The sequence below is a fragment of the Phoxinus phoxinus genome, assembly GCF_949152265.1.
Source record: "Phoxinus phoxinus genome assembly, chromosome: 10".
NCBI lineage: Eukaryota > Metazoa > Chordata > Actinopteri > Cypriniformes > Leuciscidae > Phoxinus > Phoxinus phoxinus.
In genome coordinates, this window is record NC_136885.1 from 772,501 (window position 1) to 788,675 (window position 16,175).

The following is a 16,175-nucleotide window of genomic DNA, read 5'->3' on the forward strand; positions in this document are numbered from 1 at the left end:
CAAAGCTGAGGATAGAGAGATTATATCAGTGTGGATGTTCATTCTTCATCAGGACTGTCTTGATTCTGCAGTTATTGATTATTGATATACAACATTATTGTAATATACAAGACACCGGACTCAATCTGAGCAACTCTACGACTCACTAAACACTACACAAAACTATATAAATAATGAATATACTACTCCCTGTTTTTAACTGTTAACTCAGTAAAGCATAGGCACAGACAGACGTACCTTGGACACAGAGAGCGGTTCACGCTTCCCCAGATGTTGACCCATGATCCTGAGGGAGAAAACACGTGACCTCATCAATACATGTGGAGTACGAGTGAAAATACATCTTCAATTTATCAGCATATCCCAATGAAATTAATGCCTATTTTAATAACATAACGGCACACGACTTAAGTATTTGAGTTTGTTAAAACTATATTATTCTCTTATAGCATATAGCATAGCATTGCACTAGCATGGTTTAAATCAGACTTATCTGACATTATCAGTTTGTAGCAGTAAATGAAGAGATGTCAATCACAAGTTCAGTATGGCGTACCACAAGGCTCAGTACTAGGACCACTGCTGTTCACTCTGTACATGCTACCATTAGGAGATATCATTAGGAAACATGGAATTAGCTTTCAATGTTATGCTGACGATACTCAGCTGTATATTTCTTCAAAACCTAACGAAACCTACCAATTCACAAAATTAACAGAATGCATAGCTGATATAAACAACTGGATGACTAGTAATTTCCTACTACTAAATTCAGAAAAAACTGAGATTCTAATTATTGGACAAAAAACTTCCACACGTAATAACCTAGAGTACTGTCTAACACTTGATGCTGCTCTGTTAAGTCTTCGTCATCGGTTAGGAACCTGGGTGTGTGTGTGTGTGTGTGTGTGTGTGTGTGTGTGTGTGTGTGTGTGTGTGTGTGTGTGTGTGTGTGTGTGTGTGTCACGTATCTAGTATCTGTAAAACCGCATTTTTCCATCTTAAAACTATATCTAAATTACGCCATATGCTCTCATTGACAAATGCAGAACAGTTAGTTGATGCGTTCATGACCTCAAGGCTAGATTATTGTAATGCTCTACTGGGTGGTTGCCCTGCACGCTTAACACACAAACTACAGCTAGTTCAAAACGCAGGATCCGGATCCGGATCTGATGAAGGACCAGCGCCTGGACACGACGACACCGCAGTCCTGAAGAGTCACTAGTCTCTCCCCTGTGCTGGACCTGCGCCTGGACCTGTCCACAACGCATCCCTGAAGTGCCAACTAGACTTCTGACTTGTAATACTCCCGAATCACACACTGTTCGCTCGTTGGCCAGAGTAGAACTGAGACTGAGTCTGGATTCTCACAAGGTGTTTTCTCCCTTCTGTCACTGATGGAGTTCTGGTTCCTGCCGCTGTTGCCTTGCCTTCTGGCTTGTTCAGTTGGGGACATTTATTATCCAACAATATTATAGATCTGCCTTACTTAAGGTGGACGATGATGCAATTTTCTTCTAGAAACACACTCTGTTGTATTATTCTCATGTTATCACTGTGAAGCTGCTTAGATACAATCTGTGTTGTAAAAAGCGCTGTATTGACTACAGATATCTGTGAAACAAATACCTTTTCCAAAACCTTATGGGTTTATTTGTTTGTCCAATACTTTTCCAGGCCTGGAAACTGCCATTTTAAAAATGTCATGATTTGTTCCAGGTTTTTCCTGACCATAAAAACCCTGTGATGTTTTGAATTAGCTTTTTTACATTATTTATTATATGGTTAGCACAGATGAACGTGTGTGTGTGTGTGTGTGTGTGTGTGTGTGTGTGTGTGTGTGTGTGTGTGTGTGTGTGTGTGTGTGTGTGTGTGTGTGTGTGTGTGTGTGTGTGTGTGTTACTGTAATCTCCTATTATCTCTGTAAAGCTGCTGTGAAACAATCAGTATTGTTAAAGCACTGTATAAATAAAGGTGCCTTGACTGTGATATCCCACAACCCCCTGCTCTGCGTTCTGTGACCGCTAGAGAAGTGTTGGTTGTGGCGAGCGAGCTCCACTGATGTCCAAACAGGACTCCTGTAGTAATATAACACTGTGATCAGTGAAGCTGCTGTAGATGATTAAGCGTGCGCATCACAGATCTTCTGCATGTCTGAAGAGGACTATTGTTTTTTGGTTACACTTCATGTTACATCATAACATATAGTAACTTCTACTATAGTAATAACAGTAAATTAGCAAGTAACTAACCCTCAACCAATCCCTAACCCTATAGTAAGCACATGCGTAATTAATATTATTCAGTATTTGAGTAAGTACCATGTGACGGAGTAATATTAATTAAGCATGTGCTAACTATAGAGTTAGGGTTAGGGATTGGTTGAGGGTTACTTGTGATTATACAAAATTTACTGTTATTACTATAGTAAGAACATGTAGTAACATAACTACGGCACCTTAAAATAAAATGAGTTACACTTTATGTATGTGCATGAAGGGTCAAATACTGAGATGAAGATGAAGGGTAAAGTAAAGAGATGAAGATGAAGATGAAGGGTAAAGTAAAGAGATGAAGATGAAGATGAAGGGTAAAGTAAAGAGATGAAGATGAAGATGAAGGGTAAAGTAAAGAGATGAAGATGAAGGGTAAAGTAAAGTAAGAGAGGTGAGAATTCCCAGAATAATCCCTAGCGTGTAGAAACATGACAAACACACGAGGAATGATGAGGTTTACTGAACACTAATGTTATTAATGATGAGGTTTACTGAACACTAATGTTATTAATGATGAGGTTTACTGAACACTAATGTTATTAATGATGAGGTTTACTGAACACTAATGTTATTAATGATGAGGTTTACTGAACACTAATGTTATTAATGATGAGGTTTACTGAACACTAATGTTATTAATGATGAGGTTTACTGAACACTAATGTTATTAATGATGAGGTTTACTGAACACTAATGTTATTAATGATGAGGTTTACTGAACACTAATGTTATTAATGAGGAGGTTTACTGAACACTAATGTTATTAATGATGAGGTTTACTGAACACTAATGTTATTAATGATGAGGTTTACTGAACACTAATGTTATTAATGAGGTTTACTGAACACTAATGTTATTAATGATGAGGTTTACTGAACACTTATGTTATTAATGATGAGGTTTACTGAACACTAATGTTATTAATGAGGTTTACTGAACACTAATGTTATTAATGATGAGGTTTACTGAACACTAATGTTATTAATGATGAGGTTTACTGAACACTAATGTTATTAATGATGAGGTTTACTGAACACTAATGTTATTAATGATGAGGTTTACTGAACACTAATGTTATTAATGAGGAGGTTTACTGAACACTAATGTTATTAATGATGAGGTTTACTGAACACTAATGTTATTAATGATGAGGTTTACTGAACACTAATGTTATTAATGATGAGGTAGAGGTTTCTTATAAGCACTGACTAGTGCTGGCTAGAATAAATATATTGTTTACTGATATGTTTAAAACGTGTGTGTGTGGGTGTGTGTGTGTGTGTGTGTGTGTGTTTCTGTTCTAGTCGTTTCAAGGTTTTTGTTCAGGTGAGTGTGTTACGGGGCACCGACAGAAGAGGGCGATATTTCACTATAGTAGAGCTGTTCGACTCCGAGTCGATTCCCATTCCTGACTCCCACCGGAGGAGTCGATGGAACCGACTCCGGGATTGGACTCCATTTCAAAACAGCGTTGGGAACAAGAATGCAGGCTTGCCTTAAGTTTCACACACACTGACACGATGCCTAAAACTCCAGGCAAACTACTGCAGTTTGGAGATTTCAGATTACCTTGAAATTATGAGCATCATCATCGTTTCCTAGAAGTTGCCATGCCTAATATTAAAGAGGGCGATAAGCTGTCATCTCCTATAAAAGCTGTTTGGACAGATGAGTTCAAGACGATAAAATAATACCTAGATGCATACAATAATGTACATCTAATGTGTTTAATCTTGTTGGAAAGTTTTCTTTAAAATTACGATTAGTTTGATTATTATTGAAAATATTGTTACGTGTCAGAACGTAAATGTGGTTAACGAGAACTGTGAGTGTGTGCAGATTTTCTTGTTGTGCTCTTTTCTTCTCTCTCTCTCTCTCTCTGTCGCTTTACGCTCATTTGAGTGTAACAGGTGCAGCTGCTTAGATGGGCGGGGCTGACGGACTCGACGCGTGAATATAAGCTGTCTGGAAGGCTCGTTCATCGAGTTCCCCCTCCTGCTTCACGCTGTTGTAGAACGTGTGTTTTTGTGAACGAGTTTTGCGCAACACAGTGGTGTTGAAAGCCGGTTGGCTGTTGTGTGTTTTCTGTGATAGAATAACCCGCCTGTGAACGGCGTGCTTGACTGTTAGCGGTATAGGCCGGTAAATGTGACGTCCTGCATTCTTTAGTAATACTGTAGAGAGGGTCAGAAGCGCTATTTTCTTTTAACCTTGTTTTCTCCTGTTTACTGGCTAGCAGGGAGGTAAGAATTGTGTACTTTTGTTTATTTCTGAAATCCAGGGAAGACGACCTAAATTTAGTTAGAAGACTCGTTTTTGTTTGTTATTTTTGCGGCTGACTGAACCCTCTCCTTTTTGAGTATATTTCACCTTTCAAAACGAATGAATTCTTACCCCTACATGTAACAATAAATATTGACTTTTTTTTGGGTTACCATGTTTCATTGTGTGTTTTAATGGAGCAGGAGATGGAACTCCGGGCGGCACCTTTTAATAGGTTTCCGCTCTATATGTTAGTGCGCGTGGCACGTAACATAATGGGGGCTCGTCATCAAAATTCATAAATCCTCAATCACAAAAAAACCGGAAGCTTCAAAAATTTGGTGAGTAAAATTTAAGTGTTTTTTTTTCTTCTTGTCTAACGAGTTAATATAGCCTAGTGGTGGGGAAGGGAATATGGAGAGTGAGGTTGAAGCTTTTGTTAACTCTCCGTCGGTGGAGCAGTTGGATCGCTTTAATAAAAAAGAATTACTGCAAATTGCAGAGAGCTTTAAAATATCCGTTTCGCCTTCAGCAGTAAAAGCTGATATCAAAACCGAAATTTTGTCGGAGATGATCTCTCTTGGTATTGTGACCGAAAAATCAGGGGTGCCTGCCCCACGTGAATTTGATCCTGTTATGGCACTGAAATTAAAAGAACTAGAATTACAAATTAAGCGTCAAGAGCATGAAACACGTGTCCTAGCTTTTCAAGAGTTAGAGCTGATTCGTATAACTAAACGGGAGGAGCGAGAACAGCATCCCATTGATGTGTCACAGGGTTTCCGTGGGTCAAGTCAGTTTGATCCAACCCGGTACATGAAACTCGTTCCCCAATTTAGAGAGTCGGAGGTAGATGCCTACTTTACTGCTTTTGAGAGGGTAGCGGGAAAGCTGCGCTGGCCTAAAGATATGTGGGCGGTAATGTTACAGAGCAGCTTCGTGGGCAAGGCACAAGAGGTTTGTTCTGCCTTGCCCATTGAAGACTCTCTCGATTATGATGTAGTAAAAACAGCGGTTCTTCGAGCATATGAACTTGTGCCCGAAGCTTACAGGCAAAAATTCAGAAATCATACTAAAGCAGCTAGACAGACTTTCGTAGAATTCGCGCATGATAAAAGAGCAATGTTAGAGAAGTGGTGTATTGCGTCTGATGCTACAACGTTTGAACGTCTCCAGGTGTTAATACTACTGGAGGATTTCAAAGGTTGTCTTCCTGAAAACTTAGTGTTACACCTGAATGAACAAAAGGTTTCTTCTTTGTCGGAGGCTGCAGTGTTTGCTGATGAGTACGTACTGACTCATCGAACCATTTTTCCCACGGCCCGTCAGAATCAAAACATTAGACCGTATGCTGAGAGGAATGCGGCGTTCGGGCGATCATCAAAGACAGACGCTCGTACGAGCGCGCCCGGGGGAAATTTTTCAAAACCCACAGAGTCTAAACGTGCGTGTTTCTTCTGTCTTGATCCCAGTCATTTAATTGCGGACTGCAAGGCGTGGAAACAAAAAAATGCGGCGGTTAAAGCGAAAAGCGTTGCACATGTGGTACTTGAACCGCAGTTAGGATCGGCTGAATCGTTTTCGCCTGGGATGGAGTTGTTTAAACCCTTCCTGATGGGCGGTTCTGTCTCTATTTCTCCAGACAGTACGTCAAAACCTGTGTCTATGTTGCGCGACACTGGCGCTGCTCATTCATTTATTCGCGAAAATGTTCTTCCATTGTCCGCGGAGACGTATACAGGGACTGATATATTAGTTCGTGGAATTGAGCTAGGGTGCATTAAAATTCCTGTTCACTCTGTGTTTCTAAAATCCGAGCTAGTCTCGGGCATAGTAAACGTGGGAGTCTGTGTTAGACTACCAGTGGAAGGTATAGATTTCATCCTGGGTAACGATTTGGCTGGAGGCAATGTTTTTCCTTTTCCCGTAGTGTCCGAGTGTCCTGCGAAAGATTCGGTTTTGCTGCCTGTCTCTCCTTTGTTTCCAGCGTGTGCGGTGACGCGCTCACAGTCACAGAAATTTGCAGACACCGTTGATTTATCTGATTCATTTCTGTTACGTTCAAAACCTACGGAGTTGTCATTGTCAGTGAATGACAATGTCTTAGAAACGGGCTCTGACGGGCGTACTCAGCGGCAAACACTTATCGGCCGTAAACAACTTAGTATGGCACAAAAGTCAGATTCGTCTTTGTTGCGGTGTGTTGAAACCGCAGTAAAGACAAAAGATGATCTCGCTCGTGTAAGGATAGGTTATTATTGGGATGGAGATGTCTTAATGCGCAAGTGGCTTCCAATGGTTGAGGACAAAACTGACTTAAACCATGCTTATCAAATTGTTGTGCCTATGTGCTACCGTTCTGTAGTGCTTGAACTTGCCCACGATCATCTAATGGCAGGGCACTTTGGAGTCAATAAAACTTTTCAGCGTGTTACGAAATATTTTTATTGGCCCGGAGTGAAAGGAAGTGTCGTAAAATATTGCCGTTCTTGTCGTGCGTGTCAAATCGCGGGGAAGCCTAATCAGGTTGTGCGCCCCGCACCCTTACGCCCAATTCCCGTGGTGGGGGAGCCGTTCGAACGACTAATATTGGACTGTGTCGGACCGCTCCCAAGATCGAAAAGTGGACACCAATATATTCTCACGCTGATGTGCGCTGCCACTCGGTTTCCCGAGGCGATTCCCCTCCGTAACTTAAAAGCCAAAACCGTTGTAAAGGAACTAATCAAATTTTGCTCTCTTTTTGGCCTGCCGCATGTAATCCAAACAGACCGCGGAACTAATTTTACATCAAAGCTTTTCAAACAGGTGCTGACTAAAATTTCGGTTTCACATCAGATGTCTAGCGCTTATCATCCGCAGTCGCAGGGAGCGTTGGAGCGGTTCCATCAAACGCTCAAAACCATGCTGCGTGTTTACTGCGTAGAAACGGGAAAAGAATGGGATGAGTGTTTGCCCTTATTACTTTTCGCCGTTCGAGAAACTGTGCAAGACTCTCTAGGCTTCAGCCCAGCGCAGTTGGTGTTCGGTCATGCGGTTCGTGGCCCCCTTAAGCTTCTGAGTGAACAAATACTTGAGAATGAGGTTGCGCTTGTGCCTGTAACCGAGTATGTAGATTCACTCCGTAAGCGTTTGAAGCACGCTTGTGATCTCGCGAAGTTGAACCTAGCAGGCTCTCAAGCTACTATGAAGGATTATTACGATCGCAAAAGTGTTGCTCGTTCGTTTGATCCAGGTGAATCCGTGCTGGCCTTGTTACCAGTTCCTGGGTCATCTTTGCAGTCCCGATTTACTGGTCCTTATATTGTAGAAAAAAAAGTGAGTGAAACAAATTATGTACTGAGAACGCCAGATCGTAGGAAGAAGAGACGAAATTGTCATATTAACATGTTAAAGCCTTATCATGCAAGAGATCAAGTTGAAGCGTCAGTTAAAAGTGTGACATTGGTGGCCCCTACTCTCCAGTGCAACGTTGAGGATGAAGTTGGAGGGAATATCCCAGCGCTGGTAGGAAGCTTGCAAAACTCTAGCGTACTCAACAATTTGCATACCTTCCTTAGTCACTTATCAGATCATCAAAGAGGAAGTATCGTAAAATTGATTGAAAGTTTTCCCAGTATTTTCTCTGATGTGCCTTCTTGCACAAATGTGTTGTTTCATGACATCGACGTTGGAGATGCGGCTCCAATTAAACAACACCCGTATAGAGTGAATCCTCAAAAACGTAGTATCATGAAAACAGAGGTTGAATACATGTTACGAAACGGTTTAGCAAAACCAAGTCAGAGCGCGTGGAGTTCCCCCTGCCTGTTGGTACCTAAAGCCGATTCATCATCTCGTTTCTGTACTGACTACCGGAAAGTTAATTCCGTTACCAAACCTGACTGTTTTCCTTTACCAAGGATAGATGATTGCATCGATAGAGTCGGACCTGCAAAGTTCGTTTCGAAACTTGACCTGCTTAAGGGCTACTGGCAGGTGCCCCTTACTCCGCGCGCTGCTGAAATATCCGCATTTGTCACACCTGACTACTTCTGCCAATACTCTGTAATGGCGTTCGGGATGCGGAACGCTCCGTCCACGTTCCAGCGCCTAATGCAGTTGGTACTGTGTGATATACAAAATTGTACTGCGTATCTTGATGATATAGTTGTGTATTCTTCCACGTGGGAAGAACATGTTGAAACATTATGTGAGGTGTTCTTCCGATTAGCTGATGCGTCATTAACTGTGAACCTCACAAAATGTGAATTCGCCAAAGCCTACGTCACCTATCTTGGCAAACGTGTGGGTCAAGGTCAGGTTTGCCCACTAGATGCCAAGGTTGTGGCTATAACGGAGTTTCCTAGACCCACGAACAAACGTGAGTTACGCCGCTTCATCGGAATGGCTGGATATTACCGTGGGTTTTGTCGCAATTTTGCCACTCTAGTTGCACCTCTAACAGATCTTCTCCGACCATCACAAAGTTTTAAGTGGACTTCTGTATGTGAACGCGCATTTTCAGGAACGAAAGATCTTTTATGTAATGCCCCAATCCTGGCCGCACCTGATTTTGAAATCCCTTTCCAACTTGAGGTTGACGCGAGTATGGTTGGTGCAGGAGCTGTCCTTCTGCAGACGTCTGAAAAGAACATCAATAGACCGGTGTGTTACTTCTCGAAAAAGTTTAACAGCTGTCAGTACAAATATAGCACCATTGAGAAGGAGGCTCTCGCATTAGTGATGGCAGTGAAACATTTCGAAGTTTATCTGGGGGGTTCTACGTTTCCTATCAGAGTGTACACGGACCACAATCCGTTAGTTTTCCTCAATCGCATGTACAATACAAACCAACGCTTAATGCGTTGGTCCCTCGCACTTCAAGAGTTCAATTTGGAAATTGTCCATAAGCGCGGCGCTGAAAATCTAATCGCCGATGCGCTGTCCAGAGTGTACAGTACTGAATCTGTCGAGTAAGTGCGCATTAATGTGAGATCAATGTGATGTAACCATTAATCTTTTGGGGAGGGGAGGAGTGTTACGTGTCAGAACGTAAATGTGGTTAACGAGAACTGTGAGTGTGTGCAGATTTTCTTGTTGTGCTCTTTTCTTCTCTCTCTCTCTCTCTCTGTCGCTTTACGCTCATTTGAGTGTAACAGGTGCAGCTGCTTAGATGGGCGGGGCTGACGGACTCGACGCGTGAATATAAGCTGTCTGGAAGGCTCGTTCATCGAGTTCCCCCTCCTGCTTCACGCTGTTGTAGAACGTGTGTTTTTGTGAACGAGTTTTGCGCAACACAGTGGTGTTGAAAGCCGGTTGGCTGTTGTGTGTTTTCTGTGATAGAATAACCCGCCTGTGAACGGCGTGCTTGACTGTTAGCGGTATAGGCCGGTAAATGTGACGTCCTGCATTCTTTAGTAATACTGTAGAGAGGGTCAGAAGCGCTATTTTCTTTTAACCTTGTTTTCTCCTGTTTACTGGCTAGCAGGGAGGTAAGAATTGTGTACTTTTGTTTATTTCTGAAATCCAGGGAAGACGACCTAAATTTAGTTAGAAGACTCGTTTTTGTTTGTTATTTTTGCGGCTGACTGAACCCTCTCCTTTTTGAGTATATTTCACCTTTCAAAACGAATGAATTCTTACCCCTACATGTAACAATAAATATTGACTTTTTTTTGGGTTACCATGTTTCATTGTGTGTTTTAATGGAGCAGGAGATGGAACTCCGGGCGGCACCTTTTAATAGGTTTCCGCTCTATATGTTAGTGCGCGTGGCACGTAACAATATGAATACAATATTCATTGTAATAAAACTTTGATGATACCAATAAGTTGACACGAAGGTATGATGTGATTGGCTGTTGTTAATTAATTTATTTATTTGTGAACATATAAAATGAAAGCATGTGACTGATGTGTTCTGCGACAGCTCGAGAGTCAATTCCTGTGCAGGAGTCGAGTCTAGGAGTCGACTCTTCTGGACTCGGCTCTCCGTCGCGTCGGCAGGTGAGGCACAGACTCAGAGACACACACACGTACCCTCGAACACGACCGAGGTGAGACACCGCCCGCATGTAGTTTCCCAACACTTCGCCCACACCAGTTTCCATCTGAACAAGAACCACAACGCGGAAACCGGCCGTTCACAGTCGCGTGTCACACGATGCCTAAACTCGAGTCTTCAGCATTCTGCGAGTATTCTGAATCTTTTTAAGTTCTGAAACTAGAAAACACCAAACTCGACGGGGGAAAGCATGCCTTCCTGTTAGTAATCTGTCGTTTGTTCCACAGTCAACACACAGTAATAACTCAAACATCAGCTTCAGCGCGACAGCACCTGCGCACATCTGCTCGACGGGCACGCGCTTGGGCTTAGTTTATGCAAAGAACCTGACAACGACAAAATATTTGTGCCATAAATCGGGGCCTCTGGCTACACAAACACACACTGTTCACGGGAACGAGCCACTGAACTAAACACTCATCCTCATCCTCATCCTCACACCTGGCAGAAGAAGAAGAGTTGCAAAGGTGCAGCCATGACAGGGTACAGAATACACCAGTCCAGGCGAGACAGAAGCAAACACCCTGGACACAGATAGAGCTTGTTTCGAGCAAAGGCGACGGCTGTAAACAACATGTCGTGATTTGACGAACACACACACACACACACACACACATACACGTACTTGTTTGCCCTAGCGCGTCCTCTTGATGTGTAGATTCGGGGTTCGGCTGCTCGCCTCAGCAGTTCATCAAAAAATCCACATCGGCGCAAAATAAAAGGTTGTCTGGTGTGTAGCTCAGTTTCAGGAGCATGTGTGTGTGTGTGTGTGTGTGTGTGTGTCGGGTGATGATCCACTCGCACTTCCTGATTCTGTGTGTTCTTCAGCGGGTGGGGCGAGCAAACCTCACGAGTGTGTTTACTACTCTCTCTCTCTCTCTCTCTCTCTCTCTCTCTCTCTCTCTCTCTCTCTCTCTCTCTCTCTCTCTCTCCACTTCTGCTGTGTGTTCAACTGATGTTATCTGCAGAAAACCTTTAGCGGTTTACCATTGAAAATTAAAATATGATGCGCGCAATTGAGAAACAGTACAGTATTTTTTTCACATTCTTTTTTTAAATTAATGTTTGACTCGTAATCTTGATTCAAAATAGCTCAATGATGGCGGGGCGGGGCAACTGTCACTCACCTGAGATCCAATAGCGAACCACAATATTTAACCTTCCATCAACCAAGCCCCGCCCACACCTGTGCTTGTTCGAGAAGCGATCTCTGGATGGTACTCACTCACTCCACGACACAATAGAGACACTTCCCTCTCGAGCTGCATGCGGTTGTTCTCAGTGTGAGTTTAAGGAAGTTTGCTGAAACAAACACTAGTACTACAAACTTGAGCAGTGCTGTAAACTGCCCCGATTCATAACAAAACATGACATCACTGCATTAGTTCTGCTATTAGGCTTAATAATATAATGTATTTAACACAATTATCCCCTTCAATTTTATTTTAATCATTTTTAAATCAAATCTATGACCCTTACTGTCTTCCCAGTAGCTACATCTAAAACAGTGTGTCCAGAGAAGGGTTAAATCATTCATATGCAATCAAATGGGTTAAAATTTTTAAAAGATGAAAAGAGCTTGTTTTATCAAAAGCAACACTTAACAATATACCATATCAGAGAAAGCTTGTTTCTCAATGACACGTGTGTTTCATAAGATTTCAAAGTTTTGCACGTCCCACTTTTTGTCACCGGTCAGATGTTCATTAAGTACGGGTTAATGTCCATGGACACCCGGAAGGGCATTAACCCGCTTATACCATGTTCACTTGCCAAATAACACATTTTTAAAACATTATTTTATATTTTAATTAGTTTTACAATCGAAATCTAACGGTTTTAGAACTCTTTTATTAATAATAATACATTTTATTTATATTGCGCTTTTTTATACACAAAGTGCTATAACAAGTACAGTACAACAGTAAATAGAATAAAAAGAAGAAGAAGAATAAGAAGAAGAATGCAACAACAGGTAGAATACAATATACATGCAGTGTCACGAATTCAGACACAAACACCATCTTTAAAAAAAATGGGCTTTTAACTGTTTCTGAAACCGTCCTAATGTTGGGCATTCCTGGCAGTTAAAGGAAGTGCATTCCTCGGCTCTGCCACAGAGAAGGCTCTCTCCCCCGTCGGTTTAGTCCGCACGAAGGCTTGAGGAGGAAAGAGTTGGCGGAGCGGAGAGATCGAGAGGGCATGGCGTAATTAAATCACATATATATATGATGGTGCGGTTCCATGTACAGCTTTATATGTTAAAATAAGAGTTTTAAAATCAATACGGGCATGGACCGGAAGCCAGTGCAGGGTCCTGAGCACCCCAGAGATATGCTGAGGAGGAGTGTGTGTAAGAACACGTGCAGCTGAGTTCTGTATGTGGTGCAGTCGCTTAATAGACTTTGCAGGTAGGCCAAGATAAAGGGCATTACAATAATCAACCCTAGAGGTAACGAGTGTATGGACAAGCCTTTCTGCATCAGGTAATGCTCTTGATACGTGCTTCGAATGTCAAATGAGAGTCAAAAATTACACCAAGATTGCGAACTTGAGATGACGGGAATACTACATTATTTTCAAGGTGTAAACTGAAATTTCTACCATTACAGGCAGCTGCAGGGGTACCAACGAAAAGAACCTCTGACTTTGTACCATTCAATTTAAGAAAATTGTGGTACATCCATAGTTTAATTTCCTGCAGACAGTCAGAAAGTGTTGCTGAGATACCTGTGATATTAGTTTTCGTGCTAATATAAATTTGAGTATCATCAGCATAGAAGTGGAACCCCAAACCATGCTTTCTAATAATCTGCCCTAAAGGAAGCATGTAAATATGAAAAAGCATCGGGCCAAGGACAGACCCCTGAGGAACACCATGACATACCTGTCCAACGTTAGATTTATTGTTTTCTAAAACAACAAACTGGGTACGATCAGTGAGGTAAGATTTAAACCACTCCAACACTGTTCCGGAAATACCAAGCCAAGTCTCGAGTCTCTTAATCGGTGTAGAGTGACACACCTGCACTCAAATCTAACAGCACCGAGCACTTTTCTAAAACCCAAAGCGCTACAGACAATAAAACAAGTAAAGTACAGAAGTACAAGAGTAATACAGGATAATCATTACAGTGCAACCCAGTAAAAATACTAATCATGACAGTCTATCTAAGCAATTTAAAAAATATGTGTTTTTAACAACTTCTTGAAACTGGCTAATGTAGGAGCGTCTCTAACAGTAAGAGGACGTGCATCCATAACCGGGGTGCCGCAACAGAGAAAGCTCTCTCCCCCATAGATGTTACTCTACAGGGAGGCTGAAGAGTAAGAGAATCCGAAGACCGAAGGGAACGAGAAGGCACATACAGGCTGACTAAGTCACAGATATAAGAAGGAGCTAGCTTTGTATGTTAGTGTGAGAGTTGTAAAAGCAATGCGTGACTGGACAGGTAGCGAATGCAAACTATAAAGCACACCTGTAACGTGCTGACGGGGTGAAGTATATGTGAGCACACGTGCTGCTGAATTCTGGATGTACTGCAGGCGTTTTATAGATTTAGCAGGTAAACCAACAAAAAGTGCATTACAATAATCAATCCTGGAAGTAACAAATGTTTCTTAGATGATGGAATGCAGATTTTGTAATACTCTTAATATGAGAGTGTTAGGTGGGCGTCAAAAAGCACACCAAGGTTACGAGCACAAGAAGATGGAGACAAAACACTATCATCCATGATCAAATTAAAATGTCTCCCTTTGTGAGTAGCCGCAGGTGTGCCAATGAGTAGAATCTCTGTCTTATACCCCTTTTCCACCAGCAAGAACCAGGTGCTGGTTCAGAGCACTGCGAAAGCGATCTAAACACTCCCGGAGCTCTGATCGATCCGCGCCGCTCCGATGCATCTCGAACAAGCCTTACATCAACAATGGCGGTCGTTGCGTTACTATTGATGCTCATGGCTTTGCGAACCTACATCGGCATCCAAACACGGCGAATCCAACACGTTCGTGCAGCTTGCCGTAACTTGTATAGACGGAGATTACAATCGAGCTGCTATTAGCTCGATTAGCAGCTATTTAAAAAATGGCGGTCACAAGTCTCTTTTCGTCGTGTTGGTCACGGTAACCCCGCCCCCAGCCCTTGACGTAAGCGGTTCTTACTTCTAGCCCAGCAATGTTTTGGTGCTACTTAAGAACCACTTTTACTGGTTCGGAGCTGGTGCTTTGGTGGTCGAAAAAAAAAGAACCGATTTGAAACTAGGCTCTGGCTCCGAACCAGCACCAGCTCTGCCTTGGTGGAAAAGGGGTATTAGAGGAGTTCAATTTAAAAAAATTATGATGCATCCACGTTTTTATTTCCTGCACACATTCCGAGAGAATTTTGGAGGTGACAGTAGCATCAGATTTAGAGCTGATTTGAGTATCATCAGCATAAAAATGATACCCCAGACCATATTTCCTAATTATTTGCCCCAAAGGAAGCATATAAACACTAAACAAAATGGGCCCCAAGACAGATCCCTGAGGAACGCCAGAACGGACTTGTCCAGTATCGGATTTGTTGTTTCCCAAGACTACAAACTGGGAACAAGGGTTATTAACTTAAGGGCTTGGGGAACAAGTCCAGTAGTAAGGGAAGCATTAACAATGTTCAAAATGAGAGGACTGATAGATGACAGACACTCTTTGAGAACATGAGTTGGAATAGGGTCCAGAGCACAGGTAGTGGAACTAATCGCCATAATAAACTTAGAAATGTAATCAATTGTGACCGCTCTAAAACTAGAAAACCAAGTTAGCGGACAATTCAAGAATTGAATCTCAGGAGGACAGAGAGACAGAAGTAATAGACTGATAAATATTCTCAATTTTTTCACCAAAGAATTTCAGAAACGTATTGCACTGCTGCACAGAGGAACACATAAGTGAATAGGTTTAAGGAGTTTGTTGATTACTTTAAACATCTTATTTGGATTTGCAGTACCATCATTAATGACTTGAGAGTAGTATTCGGTTCTTGCTATTTTGAGGGCATCGCTGTACCGAACCAAATGCTCATCGTACATAAGTTTATGGACCGTGAGACCTGATTTTTATATTGTCGTTCCAACTGCCTGTTCTTTGCTTCAAGAGCCCTAAGCCCAATAGTAAACCAGGGTGATGATCTCGAAGATGAAACAATACGTTCCTTCCTGGGGGCCAGCACATCTAGAGTTGATGATACAATTAAGTTATATTGCTCAACATTATTACCTGTAGGACTATCATTGATCATACATTGATTAAGATAAATATTTGTAAGATTTCTAAAACTAATAACCCTCTTTTGTAGTTTTTGTAGAGGAACAGATAAGTTAAAACTCAAGAGCTTATGGTCACAAATACCCAAATATTTGCCTTGAAGCTGATTAATATCAGCACCAGCTGTACACACTAAATCAAGTGTATGACCTTTTCTATGAGTAGGAAAGTTGTATCAGGTTAAAACAATCCAGAATCTCCATAAAATTAGCAAAGATTATCAACATGAATGTTAATATCTCCGATAAGAAACATAGATGGACAAAGGGGATTTACAAATGCAA

At 41.8% G+C, this 16,175-nt stretch overlaps 1 protein-coding gene across 1 annotated transcript in view; it reads right to left on the minus strand.

Moving 5' to 3' along the window:
• Positions 1 to 11,716, minus strand: part of LOC307005074 (myelin basic protein-like) — a gene marked incomplete at its 3' end in the record, with an annotated part of 24,717 nt that extends 13,001 nt beyond the window's left edge. Inside the window, exons 1-2 of the mRNA XM_079624871.1 lie at positions 11,213 to 11,716; positions 238 to 286 (exon numbers count right to left, since the gene is read on the minus strand). Of these exons, the coding sequence (XP_079480997.1) occupies positions 238 to 282 (45 nt within the window). The 5' untranslated portion in view covers positions 283 to 286; positions 11,213 to 11,716. The remainder of the gene's footprint in view (positions 1 to 237; positions 287 to 11,212) is intronic.
• Between the last annotated feature and the right edge of the window lie 4,459 nt (positions 11,717 to 16,175).